This window comes from Myodes glareolus, chromosome 14 (genome assembly GCF_982192425.1).
Source record: "Myodes glareolus chromosome 14, mMyoGla1.1, whole genome shotgun sequence".
Lineage (NCBI taxonomy): Eukaryota > Metazoa > Chordata > Mammalia > Rodentia > Cricetidae > Myodes > Myodes glareolus.
The window spans coordinates 78,267,680-78,288,731 of record NC_142039.1 but is presented as its reverse complement, the minus strand read 5'-3'; the positions used below and the strand labels follow the sequence as shown (position 1 = coordinate 78,288,731).

Sequence of the window (21,052 nt, the reverse complement as noted above, 5' to 3'; positions counted from 1 at the left end):
TGCCACCATACCCAACTAAACATTTTTATTATGATGATTTAGTGTGTGAGTGCACGTGTGTATATGCTCACATATACACACATGCACTCAGCTATCTCCTGCCCTGTGAGTCTTGGGTCAAACCCAGATTGTCAGGCTTGGCAGCTGACTCTAAAGACTCTTATTTTCCCTCTAGAGCAAGCAGGAACTGATTGATTTATTTATTCATTCATTTAATTTTGAGGCAGTTCATGTGACCAGGCTAGCTTCAAATTTAATAGTCAAGGATGACCTTGAATTTCTGATCCTCCTGCCTCCGCTTGAGTGCTGGGAGTACAGGTGTATTACCCCAGGAATTTTTCCTTAAGCGGAAAGTTTTGATAATTTCCAAAATGAAGGTGTGAGATATTTTGAAAAGTAACATACACTGTATCCTGTTCTTCTTCTTCATCATCATCATCATTATTATTATAATTATTATTATTATTTTGAGAAAAGAGCATCACTTATATAGCCTAGACTGGCTTTTAAAATCATAATCCTCCTGCCTCAGCCTTTCTAGTGCTGGGGTTACAGGCATGCTTCTTTAAATTTTTAAATTGAAGCTTTAAGAACCATTTTAAAATTTAAAATGACATATAGGCCCTGAGAGTGTAACTAGATAGTATTTGCCTAACAGCATACTTTAGTCCCCAGGTTCAATACCCATCCCCCCTCACCCTTTGTGCAGGGGTCATTCTTAGCCTTGAATATCGGTCTAATTTTAGTTTCTGAGCTAATGAAACAAGCATGAAATAGGAGATTTATGCTTTGAGTAATTTTTAATAAGGCCATTTTTGTAAACACAAAACCCTTGGCAAATGTTGCTTTGTTGCAATTACATTGTCTTTGAAGAAGTCTACTGAAAATAAGCAGGCTTGTGTAGAGCTGCACCCAGTGCCATTGTCTAGCAAGTTGTTGCTGTAGAGACCTGGAAGCCAATTTGGGTGCTAGCCTGCAGTTACCAGAGTGTCCGGGCCTCTTCTGTTTCTACTTCAGTGACACAGTCATTGCCGCAGGGCTACTTGTGACAGAGTTTTCAGGGACTGTCCTGTTGGGCCAACCAGTCTCCTAGGCAGAGAAAGCCTTGAAAGGAATGTTGTTGCAATTGAATTGTGCTGGAAATTGGTAGGGGTTGTTGGGCTTTCTTTTCTGAGAAGGCCTCAGGTAGCTCAGGCTAGCCTTGAACTCACTCAACTCAACAGAGCTGGGGTTGACCTTGTTCGACTACTTGTTCTACCACTCCTGACTTTTAAAAAAAAATATTTATTTATTTATTTATTGGTAGTACTAGGAACTCAGGTTCTTATATATCTAAGCTTGCACTGAACTCCTGAGCCAAAATGCCAGCCTCTGGATGACGTTCTTAAAGTGCTTGCTTCAAATAGTTATGTAGTTAAGGTTTTCCCTTTCTATTTGTTATTGTGATGCTTTAATTTCTTATTACACCCTCTGCCCCCAGCAAATGTGATATTGTCACCGTTAGTGTTCAGGCATCTGTACTGTGCTGACCTTGGGGTTCTGACAGGATGCTTCCTCAGCTGCAGCCACTAAGAGCACCTCTGTGCCTGTTCACTAAGTTCCCCTTTAAAAGGGCCCTACCCAACTCCCTCCCATCTCTCTTTCTATGTCTGTTCCCCCCATCTCTCGCCCACTACCTCTCTGCTCTTCTGCTGTTCCTGTCCCCAGAGGCCAGTCTCCCCCTCCCCCTCCCCCTCTCTTTTACGTTCCCTTTCCCCTAATAAAAGCCTCTCCACGTGAGATGTGTTGCACGGTGTCTTTCTCTAGCGCGTGTGGAGCTTTTTTTAATCATTGTGTCGTGTCTGACTAGTTGGCATTTTGGGCTAATGGGAGAATGCCAGGCTGGATGTTGACGATGCAAACCTAACAAGACTTCTTTTCAAGGATGCATGTGAGCTGGTTCTGTTTCCCCCCCCCCCCCCCATCAACTTGACACAAGCTAGAGTCTTCTGAGAAGAGGGAACCTCAACAATTGGCTGCAGGCAAGCCTGATTAGTGATTGATGGTCGATGTGGGAGGGCACAGACCACTGTGGGTGAACCTGATAGGTGTAACAAAGGTAGCTAAATGTGAGCATGGAGAGTAAGCCATAGCTGCTTTCTTCCACGGTCTCTGTCTAGTTCCTGCCTCCAGGTCCTGCCTCGACAACTGTCTGTGATAGTCTGTATGTTGAAATAAAGCCTTTTCTCTCCAAGTTGCTTTCGGTGAGGTGTTTATGACAGCAACGGAGAGCCAACTAGGACAAAATTGGTGCTGGGAATAGGTGGTTGCTGTGACACACCTGGCTGTGTTTTTTGGGAAAGGTTGTTGGAAATTTAGGCTAGAAGAGCACTGAACGGTTGGAGTTCAGTGAACTGTTCTGTAGGAACCTGGAAGGTGATGTTGAGAGAGGTGCAGATGGTGGAGCCTGTCTCCCGAAGGTTCAGAAAGGTGGAAAGATGACTGGGGCTGTTTATGTGATAATTTGAATTAAGAATCTATGGGTGGGCTGAAGAGATGGCTCAGTGGTTAAGAGCACTGACTGCTCTTCCAAAGGTCCTGAGTTCAATTCCCAGCAACCACATGGTGGCTTCCAACCATCTGTAATGAGGTCTGGTGCCCTCTTCTGGCCTACAGGCTTACACACACAGACAGAATATTGTGTACATATTAAATAAATAAATATTAAAAAAAAGAATCTATGGGTATTGTGTGACAGAACTTTTCCTAAGGAGATGCAACACACAAGTCTTCCCACCCCAGATAGGAAACTCATGAAGTACGGAATTGTCAGTTCCTCTCAGGAATATGGCTGTAAGTGTTGCAGCTCTGAGGAGAAAGACTTCCTGGGAGTTGGGAGCCAAGGAATGCCATAAAGTCTCACTGCAACAAACCTCACAGAAGGGGAAAACTCAAGAGGATAGCTGCCCCTGCTCCGGGGAGAAGTAGCAGGGAACGAGTGGAAGGCAGGCTTTATGTAGGGTTTCTTGGGGGGTGGGTTCCCGGGGTGGGGATTGGTGGGATTTTAAGCTCAGGGATTGGTAGATTTTCAAACCCAGAAGTGAAGATGGGCTTTTTAACCCTGTATTCCCGTTTTTGTTTTCTATTAATAAACAATCAGGGGTTGTGAAAGGGGGTGGTGTTACCATTACACTAGACTACCTCCTGTTAATTGAAGGGCATCCACGTACTTGAGCAGAAATTACTTGAAGATTGCTGGATGACCAAAGCCCCCACCCTAACGTGGGTGATCTCACATAAGCATGGCCTGCAGGCAGCTCAGCAGGTTGGGGAGTTCCTTTTCCAGGTGCCTTAGTTGGTCTAATTCTCTTTCAGGCAATCAGGGTAGTTGCTGCTGCTTCTGGGCAGCCTATGTGGTTTCAGTCTTTGCAGTTTTGCTTGTCTGATCTGAGAGGATCTTTCAATTTCTGTTTACTCTAGCGGAGAGGGGCCTAGTGAATCTGATGAGTTTCAGGGACTGCCTGAAGTTATTTTGAGTTGCTTACCTTCCTGAGTTTGGTGTTTTTGGTTGAGACAAGGTTTCTCTGTTTAGTCCTGTATCTGGAACTCCCTCCGTAGACCATGTGGCCTCTAACTCAGAGATTGCCTGCCTCTGCCTCCTGGTTGCTGGGATAAAAGGTGTGGGCCCAGCTTTCACCTTTTTGTTTTTAAAAGCTTCCCCACAGGATTGAATGTTTCAGTTTGGGAGGATATGTTATACAACAGTGAGTTGAGCAGGTAGGAGAGAGGGGGAAAAAAAGAATCTGGTTTGTAGTCCATTGTGGCCAAAGAATCAGCTGTGGTTAACAAGAGACCACAGCCACTGAGGTGAAACCTTTGCTTTACTGGGACAAAGTTGGTGAGCTGGGTTGAAAGATGAGCCGTCATCAGTGAGACCAGCATCCCTGAGGCGAAGTCTCAAGTGAGGTGTGTAAGGGATCAAGGGAATAAGGACTTGGATTTCTTTCAGCAGGAGGTCGCGTAAACACTACTGCTGCTTGAGGGTTCTGTTAGCAGTTGTGTGAGGAACATCCAGAAGGTTGGTGAGCAGGCAGATCTTGACTGTGAATGTGGTAAGACTGGAAGAACCAAACCATTGCCAAGGTGCCATGCCAGGAATGGGTCTCCATGGAGACTCGGCCGACTCAGAGGCAAGTTCCATTTCCAGGAACTCTTTGTTCTCAGCTAAATGGAGTGTGCACGAGTGTATGAAGCCAACCTTAAGTCTGTCTTCTAACAAGCTAGATAACAACTCTGAGGCATTCTTTTAATGCAGGATAGATACCCTTCCGGTTGAACTGCTCAGGACTTGGATGGACTGTGTGTGACAGGCTTGTATGAAGTTATAGAGCTGGAAAGTAGGGATGTCGTGGTTTACAGGATGTGATTTAGCGACTGAACACTGCCTTCCACTGGCACCTTTTGGGTTGCATTCTCTTACTTACCAAAGCCTTGCACAATTGCACAATACCGTGTTTCCTTTGGGAAGAATTCATTCTTAGTCCACGGAAAATAAAACTGCTCACTCTGGCAGACCTGTAATGAACAAAACTGAAGCTTCCTCCTGGTATCTGAGTCCAGAGACTAAAGTCTTGACTTTGGAAGCATGAGAGGTAATTTTTCCTTAGTCTGCTGAATATCAGTTGGCAGCTTTAGAACTTCCTAGATTAGTGCTTCCCATCTTACCTACCATTTTAAGCCTGTTCCCTGAACTAAGGGTGCAGTTACTATTCTGGGTTCTTCACACATTCATGTGTTTCAGAGTTCATGGAGACTTCTGGTCACACTTGATGGTGCTGCCTGGGGATCATTCAAAAAGGCTAAACTGCCCTTAATAATTTGGAAATATTAGAGTGTTTTGAGGGCAGGAGGGCTGCAGGTGAACCACGTGTGACCCTGCCTCAGAATAAAGAGGGCTGTGGATAGCTCAGTGGTAGAGCTCCTGTGTAGCCTGCACAAGACTCTGGGCTCAATTCCCAGTACCATACACACAGACTTTTCATGTTTATTCTTTTAAAAAATTAATTGCATTTATTTGTTGTGAATCTGTGGGTGGGGTGAGTGTGTCATGGCATCCTCAGCTCTGAAGTTTAATATTATTTGAATAGATGGTCTCTTGGGGATTGTTGGCTGTTGGGGTCATCACGACTCAGATGTCAGAAGTGTTTCACACGGGATGACTCCATCCTCATTGTCACATTAACTTGAAAAATATATACAGAGGTTTTTGCCCTCCAAATCAAAGCATGCACATAGCTTGTCTTAAGAGCCTTTGGCTTCCCACTTCCTGTGGAGCCGATGCCAGGTCCGTGTGCAGCACAGCTACTGTGACTGGAGCCAAATGACACCACAGGGAAATCAGCTGTAATTAAGTTGACCTGTAAGTAAAGGTGGGGATGCCTGACGGAGCAGCATTGCTTCGCTGTCTGGGTTCTTGCTGGGCACCCCACCTAGTCCCTTCTGCCCTACTTGGCATTGTGTCCTCAAGATGCAAAGCTGAGGGGAAGCTCACGTGCATGGACTTCATCGCTTCCATTGCACCTTGTTTTTTCTTTTCTTTTTTCTTTTTTAAATCGTTCATGCCATCTGATCCAAAATAGGCAGTTGGATGTGGAACTTGCTTCCCAGAGCTACTTAATTACTTGCCACCAGGCGTTCACAGAAGTCATGCTGAGATGCAATAATCAGAAAGGAGCTGAGGGGAAAGCACAGTCAGTAATGCTTGCCTAGCGTGCACAAAGCCTGGAATTCTATCCTCAGCACCACATCAACCAGTCAGACTGGTGCATGTCTGTACTCAGCACAGGCAAGGCGGAGACAGGAACATCAGAAGTCCAAGATCAGGTTGAGCCAGCTTGTACTACATGAGACTCTGTGTCAAAAAAAAAAAAAAAAAAACTAAAGAAAGTCTTTTTCCTAAGCCCCTGCACGTGCCCCTCCCCTGAGTCAGTTCTGACTGCATAGGGTGGTTCTGTGGGGTCAGAGCTTTGATTTACCCAGATGTCACAAGCCAAGTGATGTAGCACAGTTACTTTGTCTCCCTTGATGCTTTCTGCTTTTACCTTATTTATTAGGTTCCGGGTCTGGGTCCTGGCAACCCTGAGAAGCGAGCCTTGACCACCTGTTCTCAGTAAGCGAGTTAAACAAATGAGTCCTAGTGAAAAACAGAAAAAGAAATTTATTCAGTGTTGCCACATTGAGAAGGGGAATAAAGAGATCCATGTGTCCCCCCACTCCCGTTCATGTTCTAGAATTCTGATGTAAAATTTAGGGGAAATTGGGGTCTGAGTTTGATACAGAGGCGCACACCTTTTATCCCAGCACTCTGAAGGCAGAATCCGATACTCTGTGAGTTCAAGTTCTAGTAGGCCAGCCAGGGCTACATGAGACCAGGCCCAAGGTATGCTTAACTAAGCAAGACTGGTTGAGGTCTGGTTCTTCATGCCATCATTCTCTGTGAAGGCACGAGACACCCCGAGACCAAATTCTCAGCACAAAGGAGATTTGCCCCAGAGGAGACAAAGATAAGAGATAGAGAATGAGGGAGAGGGACAAGGGATGTTTTTCCTGGTGTGTGTTTGGGGTGGGGGGCATCAGTGGCAAAGGACTCCCCCTGGGTAGAGAGCAGACAAACGTGGCCCACAGACAATTGGCAGTCTTATAAAGGTAAAAGGGATATTCGGTGTTAGGATGAGGCATTAAATTTTGACTGGGCACGCTAATTAGGGCAGCCAAAGGGGGTTTTTGATAGCTGAACTTCAAGACTTTAATAGACGGATCTTGGTAGTCAGCCTCTGGCGGAAGAAGTGGCCAAATAAGGAAACAGACCTTGGTGGCTAGCTTCTGGAATGTAATCTGTTTTTAGCCAGGCAGAGGGAATGGAGGAGAAGGGCAAGGCCTGCCAGAGCCATTTTTGCCGTGCCTGGACTGGCAGAGAGTCCCTTCAGTCTAGGCTCCAGTTTTTCCCAAAAGGCAGTTCAGTTCCCAGAAAGCTCCTCCTCTGCTGGCCTCAGACTTCAGTCTCTCCCTTCTCTCAACGTGGAATTTCTGGGGAAATCCCATTTTCTTAGAGTGTGTATTCTGATAGCCAAAAGGAGGGGCTCAATGTCTCTTTAGAATATTTTTTCATTACTGCCAAAATGGTAACGCTTCCCGTGGTGAAGTGGGGGTGACTGAGCATCTTTAGACTGCTGGATGCTAAGATGCCCTCGTTGGGTTCTGTGTGTGTCTGTGTGTGCACAGGGTACAGGTGAGTATGCAGGTCTGTACAGGTGAGCATGCAGAGGTCAATGTTGGGTGTCTGCTCTGCTCATTCTCACCAGTTTAGCTCCCCCACACTATCAAAGAGGGTTATAACATATGGAGGTCTCTTCTTTCCTGTGTCTGCCTCTCTGTTAGGATTAGAGAGAAGTGATGTTAGGTTTGAGTGTTTAGTTTGCTTCTCTGTTGTTGTGATAACATCATGAACAAAATCAGCTTGTGGGGAAAGGGTTTATTTCAGCTCACGGGTCACAGTCTATCATCCAGGATAACCTAGGGCAGGAGCTGGAATAGGAACCAAAGAGGGGACCGTGGAGGGGCTTGCTCAGCTACCTTTCTTACCCAGCCCAGGCTCACCATAGTGGGCCAGGCCCTTCCACATCAGTTAGCAATTAGGAAAATGTCACAGATACCACAGGCTAATCTGATGGGGACAGTTCTTCTGCTGAGGTTCCTCTTCCCAAGTGACTCTAGGTTTATGTCAAGTTAACTGCTGAAGCCGACAATCAAAGGCCCAGAATTGGATTGTCCTGGCAAAAGGGCTTGGGTTGCTGAGTTCAGTTTCCAGCAACCACATGCTGGCTCATCCATCTACAGTGAGACCTGGTACCCTCTTCTGGCCTGCAGGTGTACAAGGAGGCAGAGCACTGTATATATAATAAATAAATAAATCTTTTTTTTAAAAAAAAAAGAAGGGGGGGTCTTAGGAGGACTGAATTAAACTTAAGCCAGTATAGGAAAAACAAAGGATGTTCTTTTAAGGTCTTTGTGGAGGGTTGGGTGTGTGTGTATGTGTGTGTGTGTGTTGTGCCATAAGAAGGAAGTAGGTCCAAGATCAATTGACAGTATCGAGTTAGGCTAAGAGACACGGTGTTCTTTGTGATTTGGGTTAGTACAGGTGTTTGGAAAGTCCCACGAACATTGCTGGATAAAGGGGCTTCTTAAATTCCACAGAATATTGAACCTGGTTAGTATCTGACTTACAGGACATAACAGTCGTCAGTCAGCTCTGGGCTTGAGCACAGGGGAGCTGAGTGTGTTCTTTCCTTGCCTGCAGCTTTTCCTTTGAGACCCTCATTACCTGGAAGGCTTGTTTGCAGGAGGGTCAGGCTCCCACTTGGACACTTTCTGTGTTAATGAATGTTAATAGTGTTTTATGGTTCTTAGCAGTATAGGAATATGATGATGGCACTACATCTTTTCTAAAAGGTAGTATTGTTATTGTGATTTTAATTTTCGTCGCTCTGATTATTTTTGAGTACTTCTTTTTCATAATCTATATATATATATAAATACATAATCTATTTATATATATAAATAAAAGAAATTTATTTTCTTTGGTCAACTGTCTTCAAGTCTTTTGCCCTGGTTTCCATTTTTAAAAATCAGGGTAGTGGTGGCGGTGGTGCAGGCAGATCTCAGAGTTCAAGCCCAGCTTTTCTCAGGAAACAAACAAAAAGACTTTGCTTCTTATAAAGAGATTCAGTTTCCTAATCTATGAGGTGCAGCCCCATGTAGAGCTGGGTGGCTGAATGCTCAGGTAGCTAAAAAATGGTAATAATAAAAAGCTTCTAAAGTGTGTAGTGAGCAAATACTCATTCAGAATCAAACCAGAATGACCGTGAGGTGTCCCTGGCAGCCCTTGCTGGTGTTGTTGCCTGGACAGCCTCACTGCACCCTTGGTTTTGAAACACAATGTAGCGGTTTCCGCTGTGCATGTCTCTCTGCAGCTTTAACCAGCGCTCCCTGGAACCCCTCTCAGAGTGCACGGTTTGCTGCAGTACGTTCTCTTCTCTCGCAGACATTCTGTTTAATTAACGAAGGCGGAGACCTTAGTAATCCTTCCCGCTGCCACCCTCAGCAAGTATGTGTCAAATAGTCTATCTTTGGTTGTGTTATGGTGAAATATTTGATTTTAAAAATTGCTGACTTGAGTTTGTTAGACAAACTAAAATGCTCGAATGAGTTTTGCCTTGAGATTGGGACAGAATGGAGACAGTTTCTGAATGACTTTGTAAACATATTTATGACATTTTGTACTGTATATTTATGTAAAGTATCATGTGTTCTCAAGCACTGATGACTGTAAAGTCTAAATGTTGATGACCTCTGAAAAAATCTTGAAGATGCTTCGTGTCCTGCGTTATCAGATATTCGCCCCGAAATTCATTCTTTGTGTGAAAATAAACAAGCACAGCCATCTAATTGGCAACTTTGGTTTAGCCTTTAGTGGTGACGTTCACATATATGCCAAAGAATTGCTTGAAAATAATTTTCCTCGTGATTTACCAGTACGTATTTGATTTGCATGCCTATTTTATACACCCGTGCTTTACCTAGGTTAATATAAAAAATTCCATGGACAAAGTGGTCTCGGGCAAAAACAAAACAAAACCAAAACCCTTTAAGAAGGCCTTCAGTGAAGTATGTTGAAAATATTCCCTAGGGCAAGTTTTCTCTTTGAAATGAGGCAAATATAGTGGTAAATCCCCTCTGATGAAATTACTTACATAGAAAGATAAGAATGTTAAAGTTCCTGGCTCATAACCGTAGTTGAGCGTCTGTCTGGCTAAAGTGCCTGTGTGTGACTTCTCTCTGGGTCAGCTCTGCCCACTGTGCCTGCTGGGTATGCCTGGGTCCTGCTCCCTGACTGCACTGAGTCAACTGTAGTGAGAGTTTTATTGCTGTGATTAATACCACGACCAGAAGCAACTGGGGAGAAAGGGGTTTATTTTAGCTGAAAACTCTCAGTTCAGGTTTTATCACTAAGAGAAGTCAGGGGAGGAACCTGAAGCCAGAGACCATGGAGGAACTCTGCTTACTGGCTTGTTGTTATGACTTACGCAGCCTGCTTTCCTATACTACTGAGGACCATCTGCCTAGGGACAGCACCACCCACACTGAGGTGGGCCTTCTGCATCAGTCACATAGGCCAGTGTGATGAAGGCAACTCCTCAGTGGAGATTCTCCTTTTTAACCCATTTCTGAAAAATCTTGAATAGAGGGAGTTTGATAACACCCTCTCCCTTGGCTGTGGTCATACTCAGAGATCAGGTTCTCTTTGGGCAGACTCCAATATCTCTTATATAGGATTGTTACTCTTGGAATTAGTACCACTCAGCTGGTACTTCATAGCCAGGAACTTGATGGGAGGGGAGCATGGTAACCAGCTCCCTAAAATAATAGTCTTACTAGTCTGTGTGTGTGTTGGTAACGAAGCCATGGGCCTTTTGCTGCTGAGCAGCACAGCTCTGGGCTACACCTTTACCTGAAACGAAGGTCTTGTTTGTTTTTGAGACGGGTTTTGTGTCTCCCAGACGTCTTGAACCTCTGTGGCTAAAGATGACCTTGAACTCCTGTTTCCCCTGATTCCACTTTTCTGGTTTTTCAAGACAGGGTTTCTCTGTAGCTTTGGAGCCTTCCTGGAACTCACTTTTTTTAGACCAGGCTGGCCTCCAACTCAGAGATCCACCTGTCTCTGCCTGTCGAGTGCTGGGATTAAAGGTGTGTGCAGCCTCCGCCTAGCACTTTTTCTGGTTTTCGAGACAGGGCTTTTCTGTGTAACAGCCCTGGCTATTCTGGAACTCACTATGTAGACCAGGCTGGCCTCGAACTCACAGAGATCCGCCAGCCGCCGCTTCCCAAGTGCTGGGATTAAGGCGCGTGCCATCGCCGCCCAGCCGATTCTACTTTTCAAGAACTGAAATTACAGCTGTGGGGTACCATGCCCAGTTTTATGTGGTGCTAGGGATCAAATTCGGCTGCATCTCCGGCTGAAACTAGAATATGAACTGGAATTTTTCACATAGTCAGAGAGCCTGTGAGACATGCCGGGTAGCACACACACACACACACACACACACACACACACACACACACACACACAGAGCCGCCGCCCCAGTGAAGTTTCAGGGTCCCTTGCTTTAAAGGATAGTCATCGTTTACTCTCTCTTGGTCAGTCATTGGGCATATACAGGAGTCACACAAGGCTGAAAGGATTTTATCTTTAATTTAAAAAAAGTGTGTGTGCACCTGATGTGTGGGAGGTCAGAGGATAACTTTGTAGAGCTGATTTTCATCTTTCCACCATTATGGGGGTTCTGGGCATTAAACTCAGGTCATCGGGCTTGAATCTTTGAGGGGTAAGCACTTTCACCTGCTAAGCCTCTTAACATCTATGTATTGAGAGAGACTCTAAACTTAGGTTGGCCTTGAGTTTTCTCTAAGCGAGACTGACCTTGAACTCTTGATTTTTCCTTCTTATAAGTGAGGGTAGTATGGCCACGCCCAACTCAGGCAGGCGAAACACACGGTGCTGTTCTCAACAATTTATTGCGGAGCCTTTCTGGTCCTAGCAGTGACGTTCAGCTTTGTGGGTCGCGCAGCGCCCCCTCGTGGTGGTAGGGGTAGTGGGCGACTGGTGGCGGGGGCGGAGGAGGTGGTGGTGGGCGGGAATCCCGAGCCCGTAGTGGAGGCTGTCGGCCTGGCTCCAAATCCTTCATCACGCGCGCCTGGATTGTGCGGGATGGCGGGTTTTGAACTGGTCCTCTGTACCTTGAGCTAACTGAGTCGCGCGTTTTGCAAGCCAGCTGGCCACACGCGCCTGTTTGTCTGGTCTTCTCCTTTGCCGGACAGCTGGCCCTAATTGCGCATGCTTGCGGGCCAGGTCTCTCTTTTTGCAGGGCATTTGACCCCTAGTCGCGCGTGCCCGTGGGCTGGGCCCTTTTGCAGGACACTGGCCCGTGGCCACCCCGGGGACGTCCCAGAGTTTGGACTTCCGGGGTTGGCTCCCAGTCTGCTGCTTGTCACCCGCCAGGGCGTCGCCGTGCCAGTGCGCCAGTGCATGGGCGAGGCCCTTTAAACTTCACTGTTTTTTAAACTTCGGGGGTGTGGTCGCCCTTGCATTCTTCTTCCCGTGGCCGGTCATCCCCGGACCCGCCAGGTCCTTCTCTTGTCCTGCCTTCCAGATGCTTTGGAGTCATGAGCCGGGAGGGCCCGGGGACCCCTTGGGTGGCCGAGGTGATCCGAGGTGAGTGCTCAGGGCAGGGTAGGGCTCGGGCTGGCTGGAGGAGCGATCTGCTGCCCCAGAATCCCTCTAGGGCTAGTGACTTTGGGGCGAACCACCTTAATGTGCTTATGACCTCTGTGTCCTACACCCTCATCACCCACGCTTGGAAGCTACTGAAATCCCAGGCACTGAGCCCCGCGGATCAAAGGTCGTTTGTGGTTGGAAAGGACTAAGCCCCGTCACTCGTTTGAATGCATTGCTGGGAGTTTGTAGTTGCATTTACTAGGACACATGTGCAGCCGCTGTAAGAGTGGAGGTGCAAATGAAAAAGAAAAGTTTAAATTACTATTTGGGAAAAAGCATGTACCAGCTTGTGTTGCTTCTTACCCCTAACAAGTTGGTTTGAAAATAGTATATATATTTCAAAGACTGTCCTTGATTTTTGCCATGTTTGGAGTGTAGGTATCTATTAGATAGTATCCTTTTCTGCGGGCTGGGGGTAAGGGCTGTGGGCCTTTGAGTTTTACCACTCTTCTTGCTGAACTCCGGACTCTGCATTCATGCAACAGATGCCATCCCAGTCTGGCCTCCCACTGCTTCGGTTTTAACAGTAATCTGTAAGAAACTCAAAGCTATGATTCCAAATTTTTAAAAAATACACATCTGTGCAAAGAATTGGGTAAACACACCTTGTGTTCTATCGGTGTAATCAGCAATATTGGAAAATTCTTTGTTTTTGTTTTAAAAAGTTTTGTTTCCTGCTGCATGTCTTTTCAGGGTGTCCTCATAAACCTGATGCTTGGCTGCAGGCTAGCCACCAAATGCATGTTATATTTTCCGAGATTTCTTAGTCTAGTTACTTCAGAAGTCAAAACAGTCTCCCTGCATGAAAGATCACCTACCACTGTAGAAACTGACATATTAAGGCAATTTCTTCTTTTAAAAGTTTGCTTATTTATTGTTATTCACCAAAAGAGACTGTTTAGAAATTTTACATTATCACCTTTTCCATCACCACGGAGTGGGGGTGGGTTCACACTGATACAAAATCAACTAGAAAATTAAACCTTGTTATCTTTCCCATCTGAAATGTGGGGGTGGGCATGGACATACAAAATGGATTTTAAAAAAAACTTCCATCTTTTAATTCATCAGAAAAGAGTTGGGTCTTGACTTGGGACACTTTTAATAGCATGAAGGAAGGAACATTGCAATTTTTCCATTTCAGATCGCCTTTGTTTTGCCATTCTCTACAGCAGACCAAAGAGTGCGTCAAACGAGCATTATTTCAGCATAGATAATGAACTTGAGTATGAGAAGTAAGTATTGCCTCTTAAAGACGGAAACTTTTAAACTGTGTTCTGAGGAATCTCTTGGTGTGAGTACAGAGGACACAGCCTCGAAGAATCCTGTATCTGATGCTTACTTACGGCTGGGTGCTGTTTCAAATCTTGGTAATAAATAGATCTTTGAGAACTTCCATTTAAACACTGAGATTTGATACTGTCGCAGTTTGCACCGCAGGGCTGTGTGAAATATGAATATGTAAGTTACTGGGTTTGCTAATGGAAAATATGTGCAGGAACTGTTTTCATGATTGAGGTTAGAGTTAGTCAGCACCTGGGGTGTGTGTGTTATGTGTTAGGGAGGGCTGCAGGCCTGGTGCATGCTTGCTGAGCTCTCTCCACTAATGAGGTGCAACTCTACCCCACGTATTGCCTATTTAAATGGGTGTTGATTACCAGAATGTTCCTCTGTTAGGGTGAGTAGGACAGGGCCTTAGAATTGTATGGCCGTGTTAATTGGGTTGGTAAATGCCCTCTTGCCGTAGCTTGTTTTTAGGAGCTTATTTTTACATTCACAATAGCTAATTCATACTTGTTTCTATTCATTTTTTAAAGCTTCTACGCGGACTTTGGACCGCTCAATCTGGCAATGGTGTACAGATATTGTTGCAAGATAAATAAGAAGCTCAAGGTAAATCTTTCAAGTCAAGGTTGACCGAGGTGACCACTCAGCAACATTTTAGGGTAAAGCAGAGGAGACTTGGCTCCTTTTTAAAAAGTGTTTAAATAATTCAAAATTTGAAGGAATGCTTCCTCTTACAAAACAAAAACAGTTTCAGACCAGCTGTGCTGGTGCACATGCTGGACATTCGAACATTTGGATGGGGGATCCCAAGTTGAAGGCAAGCCTGTGCTAGACAGAAAGATCTTATCTTTAAAAAAGCACAAAGGGCTGACCAAGAAACGAGTTTCCTACTGAAGTGTGTCCTGAGAACATACTAAAAATTTTAGCAGTGTGGTAGGATGCACCTTGTAATTTCAGTACTCGGGAGGATTGCTGTGAGTTCGCTGGTATACCGTCACCATATGAGACTATATAGCCTGACTTACCTTGTGAGAGTCTATCTCAAAAAAGGTCTTGTGTCTCACTGTAGTAGTATTTCGAATATATACTTTATTTTTATTTTTCTGTGTCTAGAGAGGTGGCTCAGCAGTCAAGAGCACTGGATGCTCTTTCAGAGACCCACATGGTGACTCATAACTGTCTGTCACAGGAGTTCTAGAGGATTCAACCAGGCACCAGGCAGACACATAGCACACACATATGTATGCAGGCAAAAACACTTGTATATTAAGTAATAGTAATAAAACAATTTTTCCTAAACTTCTACTGCATGCATTTTTTTTCCCTAGAGTTTTTTTTTCTGGGCTTTGAGACGTACTTATGTGTAACCCAGACTGGGCTAGCAGTGTCTGCATCGCCTCATGGATGTACTAACACACATAACTAACTCGGTTCCTAGTTTTAATGGAGTGGGTTACGCTTAGGTTATTTGATTCTGGTTTGGATTTAGGATACTTTGAGTGAAAGGCAGTTAGTTAACTAGGTCCCTTTTTGTCTGACCTAATGGGAGCTGAAGCCAGGACAAGAGAAAATTTTCCCTTGCTTGGGCCACCATTCGTCCCTCCTTCCTCTCAAGGCAAAGCTGATAAATGGCCGAGGAAAGCAGACCCTGCTTTCTCTCTCTGAGCTGGAAACTTACAGACTGTTGCATGAGTTGCTCCTCAACTTGGATTCTTTACACATATAACCAGGAAGTGAGAGAACCAAAGATCATTGACCTGTCCTCAGCTGCCTCCCTGAGAGCACACAGTGTGAACACAAACCCCATTCCTTCATTTAAAAACTTTGAATTACTGATCAGACACTTCAGGAGTACCTAGCTGGGCTTGATGGTGCACGCTTTTAATCTCAGCACTTGGGAGGCAGAGGCAGGTAGATCCTGTAAGTTTGTGACCAGTATAATCTACATAGTGAGTTTCAGGACAATCAGGATGACGTAGTGAGACTTTGTCTCTAATTTTAAAAAAGTAGCTAGTCATTATAAACTGTCAAGTAGAAAATACTGAATTTGTTAGTATTAATTAAAAACAAAAACTTATCAGTGGGTTACCTACCGTAGAACTATGCAAAACAAATAACATTTATTTTTGTTTACTATCATTACAAGTTTGAGTAAAGGAGACATTTCTCCTCCTGAGCATCAACTGTATTCACTACACATTCAGACACAAGAGTAGACTTCTTCCCAGGCTCTCTTAAATAGCAAAGTAAACATCTGTGGCCTTCTTTCTTTGGGTCCCTCTTCCCTTTTCCACTTGTCCCTGGCAGTCTTTTGTTCCCACAGGACCAAGAGGCTAAATATAATCCCCTCTCCTCCCAACTATTGTTCATTGGCTTTAGTTTTGAAAGAGTAAGTCTGTGCGTGTGTGCACCTGTGCACACACCTTCGTGCCTAGCCTGTTGGAGACTTACTCTTTGTGTCCACCAGAAATGAGTGCATTCCTTTCTAATGACTTGCTAGAAGCCTTGAAAAGTTGCTGGCTGTTTAGCTAGTGTGATTCAGAGTGCCCTGGATGAATAGGATGCCTGTGCTGCCAGTGACTGACTGGGTTTTGGTTTTGGTTTTAATAGATTTGGGTTCCTCAGTTCATGTAAATCACTAAGGGAGAAAACAGCACACATTGACGGCAGAGGCACTGGAACATGCAGACAGGCAGTGCTTTCCAGCTGAGCTCAGCACACTGCTGTCCTAGCCTTGATGCAGCTCACATTCGTGAAGTGCCCCTGGGGACTTGCTGGGTGATGATGACTTCCTTTTCTTTTTAACTTTCTGTTGAAGTATAAAGAAACAAACACAGATCCCCGGTGTACACTTAATTTTCATAAATTAAGAAGAGACCTTTCAGCTACTGGCTCATGAATTATCTTTGTTCTGCCTATCCTTTTAATTTATTGACTTTAAGACTAGATATTATTTTTTTCAAAAAGATTTTTTTTTTTTTACTTTATGTGTATGAGCATTTTTCATGTGTGTGTATGCAGTGCCCTCGGATTTCAGAGGAATACATTGGATCCCCTGGGACTGGAGTTGACAGACAGACATGAGCTGCCATGTGGGTGCTGGGAATCAAACCCAGGTCTTCTTCAAAAGCAGCAAGACAGGCAGATCTCTGTGAGTTGGAGGTCAGCCTGGTCTACAGAGCGAGTTCCAGGATGGGCCCCAAAGCTACAGTGAAACCCAGTCTCGAAAAACCAAAAACCAAAACAAAACAAAGAACAGCAACAAAAAAGAGTTCTTGGCTTTATCCCCAGCTTTCTGAAATGACCGGGAGGTTGACCTGTCTGTAGGCATCTAGCTATTCACAGTTCCCTTCTCCCTCGTAAGTCTTTCTGATGTCACCGCAGGTCTCATGGGAAGGCACCTGAGATTTAAGGGCATCAGAGTTCTTCTGGGAGGTTTTGATATCTAGATGACTTCTGCGTGTGAGATATAAAATTTGTCAGAGTCGAATTTTTGGAAGCTTGAAGTGGTCAAGAAAAGACTAACAAGAGTTTGTTTCGATGCAGTCCATTACAATGCTGAGGAAGAAAATTATCCATTTCACTGGCACTGATCAGAGAAAGCAAGCGAATGCCGCCTTCCTTGTTGGATGTTATATGGTAAGTGTCACCGGGCCAAAGGTCGGTCAGTGTGCACAGCTGTGCTGCTTTACAGTCGGGGGTGGTATTGTGAAACTACTCTTTGCTAAGATACTGTCTTGGTTTGTTTCCAGAGGGGATGTGTTTGTTTGCTTTTTGAAAACCACTCACTCAGGGAGACTTTTCCTCATGGTGCTGGGGAGTATATGTGAGTCTCTGTCTACTGAGTTTTACTGTGAACTTAGAATGTAAAAACAAAATTTTATTAAAGATTTTTTGACTGATTACTGTGAAAAAGTTGATATCTTTTAGCTTTTAAGGTTAGTGAATAATGTTCCATAACTGCTTTTATTAATCCATGATCCACTTAGAGATCTGTAAAGTCATTTTATTGGGGTCAGTTCCAATGTAGATTGTCTGTGTGTGTGTGTGTGTGTGTGTGTGTGTGTGTGTGTGTGTGTGTGTTAGACGATGGCTTTCAGGATCGTTTCTCTTTTTACCTTGTGGGTTTCAGGTTGTCAAGCTTTGTGGCAAATACCCTTACATGCTGAGCCAGCTCTCCAGATACCTCTGCCCCGTTTAAAGACTTATTTGTGTGAATATTTCTCTGTGAAAATATGAGCATATATGTGTAGCTTTGTGCACACTGGACGCGGGGTGGGGGGAGCGTTAGATCAGGCATTTTGCATACACACACACTCATTCACTTACACACTGTGTGTTAACTGACTTGAAATAAGGTCCTCATGATTGTGCAGCAAGAGCTCTTAACCACTGGGCTATTGCTCCTGCTTTGATAAGTTTCTATGCTTGCATGTAGAAGGAGACTATGCGTTGGTTTCCTGGCTGCCCAGACCTGGATAATCACTGTTTGCCAATAGCTTAGGCATATTCCTAGCTAGCTCTTACATCTTAAATTAACCCATTTCTCTTAATCTGTGTATCTCCACAAGGCTGTGGCCTACCAATAAGGTTCCGGTGTCTTTCTTCTTTGGCAGCTACATGGTATCTCTTTGACTCCCGCTTACTGTCTCTATATATCTTTGTTTAGATTTCCTGCCTGGCTTTACTCTGCTAAGCCAATGGCTGAAACAATTTTATCAACCAATAAAAGTAACACATACAAAGAAGGATATCTCACATCATTTGCATTTGTGATGTTGATCCTAAGCCCTTTTCTCACACTAGGTATCTCTTTTTCACTGGTCTGAATCCCCAGTACAAGTCTTATACCACCCTGCACTCATTTATAATTTTCTATTATACAGTTTAGTAATCTGATTTACAAAGATTGAGTCAAAAAATTTGGTGGAGTTAGTTGGAGGAGCACCTCAAAATTTGATTTTTTGTTTGTTTGTTTTAGAGACTGGGTTTCTCTGTAGCTTTGGAGCCTGTCCTGGAACTAGCTCTTATAGACCAGGCTGGCCTCAAACTCACAAAGATCTGCCTGCCTCTGCCCCCCAAGTCCTGGGATTAAAGGTGTGCACTATCAGTGCCCAGCCAAAATTTGATTTCTTTTAGATATTTAGTGTGTCTTGTTACCAGCTGCTTAGGTCTTTCTGTTTGTTGTCTTTTCTTGGGCATGATGAGAAAAGTAGTGGAGAGAAATGTTTCACAGAAAACTTTAGCATCTTCATCCTTCAAAGTATGAGATGCAGGAGGTGGATTGTGTCTGTTGAAATCTCAGTTCTTCAACTGAGTTTGTTTAATTTTCTTTTCTTTTTTTGTTTTTTGTTTTGAGATGAGGTTTCTTTCTGTTGTCTTGACTGTCCTGGAACTCACTCTGTAGACCAGACTGGCCTCGAACTCAGTGATGTGTTGTCTGCAAGTATATCTGTTTAGGGGTGTCAGATACGTTGGAACTGGAGTTACAGACAGTTATGAACTCCCATGTGGGTGCTGGGAATTAAATCCAGGTCCTCCAGAAGGGCAGCCAGTTCTCTAACCATTGAACCTTCTTTCCAGTCTCAAGCTGAATTGTTAATGATGTAGGAGTCTTGTGATAAAATATAGAATAATAGATGTAAGAGCTAGCTAGAAATACGCTTAAGCTATTGGTCAAACAGTATTGCAAATAGTACAGTTTCTGAGTAATTATTTCAGCTCTGGGCAGCTGGGTAAGAGTAAACAGTCTTCACCAACAGCTCATGTACATGAATTCTATGTGTATGTATGTATGTATGTATTCATTCATTCATTCATTCATTCATTCCGTTTCATTTTTTTGAGACAGGGTTTCTCTGTGTAGCTTTGGTGCCTGTCCTGGAACTAGCTTTTGTGGGTAGACCAGGTGGCCTTAAACTCACAGAGATCCTCCTACCTCTGCTTCCTGAGTGCTGGGATTAAAGGTGTATGCCACCACTGCCTGACTTTTTAAAATTTTATTTATATACATTGGTGTTTTGCCTGCATGTATATCTGGGTAAGGGTGTTGGGTTCCCTGGAACTGGAGTTACAGACAGCTGTGAGCTGTCTGTGTGGGTGTTGGGAACTGAATCTGGGGCTTCTGGTAGAACAGTCAGTGCTCTTAACCGCTGAGCCTTCTCTCCAGCCCCGCACATAACTTCTTAACCAGGGTTGCCCCTGGATTGATTTCTTATTCATTGTCAGATAAAGCACCAATGGCCATGTTGTATGGAGCCAACTGCTGTAATTTCAGAGTGGAAAATTTCTCAGAAAATAATTGAGGATATGGTGGAATCTTAGGGTTAAAACCAGAAAGTACTGGATAATTCTATAAACATAAAGTTGTTCTTGCTGTAGTGTTTTTGTTTTGTTTGGTTTTAGTTTTTTGAGAGAGTTCTCTATGTAGCCCTGAAACTGCCTTGAAACTCATTCTATAGACTAGGCTGGCCTTCCTTGAACTCAACCAGATCCTCTCTTGCCCTGCCTCCTCGAGTACAGGTATTAAAGGTGTAAGCCACCACACCCAGCTCATTCTTGCTGTTTTTATTCGGTGGTTCTTTGAATTAGACTTGGGGCCTCCAGTATCTAAGGTGTGCTGTGTACCTAGCCCATGGCTGGTGTTTTTCAGCAGTGAAAAAGTTAACTTATTGTTTATATGGACGGTGTCTTGATGGTTGACTTAGCTAGCGGTTGCATTTGGGCATACAGGGGCTTAGTTTATTTTTGTTTTCATAGTTAATATATCTGGATTTAGAATTCCGCTGAGAGGTTTATCCTTGCACGTCAGTGCTGATTCCATGGTAAAGAATTTGCCAGGGAAAGCTGGATAGGTTTGAATAGTCACTGAGGAGTTTATTACTCTGCTCACATAGATAGAAGCCAGTTCATGGGAGGGATTAGTGAGTGGGTGGGCAATTGGGGGACTTGGAGTAGTTATGTTGCCTGGTGGGGAAGCAGGAGAGAGACTTCCAAGGAAAGAAAGTTGTTCATAGTAGGAAAGAGTGTTGACACGCGATAAAGACATTTCAGAAGATAAAACACCTAAGTCATCAAGGCCTCTTTTGCTTAAAGTCAGTTTAGTTCTCTGGTTCAAGTATTGTAGAATTGAGTGCTAACCCCCATGAATTGAAGTTTTGGTAACTTCTTCTAGAGTTGTTGAAATTTGGAGGTAGGGAAGCTTGAGCAGTAATGTTGAAACAAAACCAAAAATATGGGTAGAATTTTCCAGCTCAGTGGTAGATTGAACACTCGGCCTAGCATGCAAGGGGCCCTGAGTTCCATCCCCAGTACTACAGGGGGGAAAAAAATCAACAACTAAGAAAAAGAAACAGAACAAAGAACTGGGAAGCCAGAGCAATGGATGAAACTGCT

The 21,052-nt window shown here is 44.2% G+C and overlaps 1 protein-coding gene across 10 annotated transcripts in view; it reads left to right on the top strand.

Moving 5' to 3' along the window:
* The window catches only part of Cdc14b (cell division cycle 14B), an 82,332-nt gene that overhangs the window by 11,777 nt on the left and 49,503 nt on the right, over nucleotides 1-21,052 (top strand). For 6 of the 10 annotated variants that reach the window (XM_048447600.3, XM_048447604.3, XM_048447599.3 and 3 more), the window contains exons 2-4: nucleotides 13,515-13,605; nucleotides 14,188-14,263; nucleotides 17,204-17,296. In XM_048447600.3, the coding sequence (XP_048303557.1) occupies nucleotides 13,515-13,605; nucleotides 14,188-14,263; nucleotides 17,204-17,296 (260 nt within the window). Of the gene's footprint in view, nucleotides 1-11,787; nucleotides 12,308-13,514; nucleotides 13,606-14,187; nucleotides 14,264-17,203; nucleotides 17,297-21,052 lie in introns of those variants that run through there. The other 4 variants (XM_085699655.2, XM_085699654.2, XM_048447603.3 and 1 more) reach the window with 4 other exon arrangements.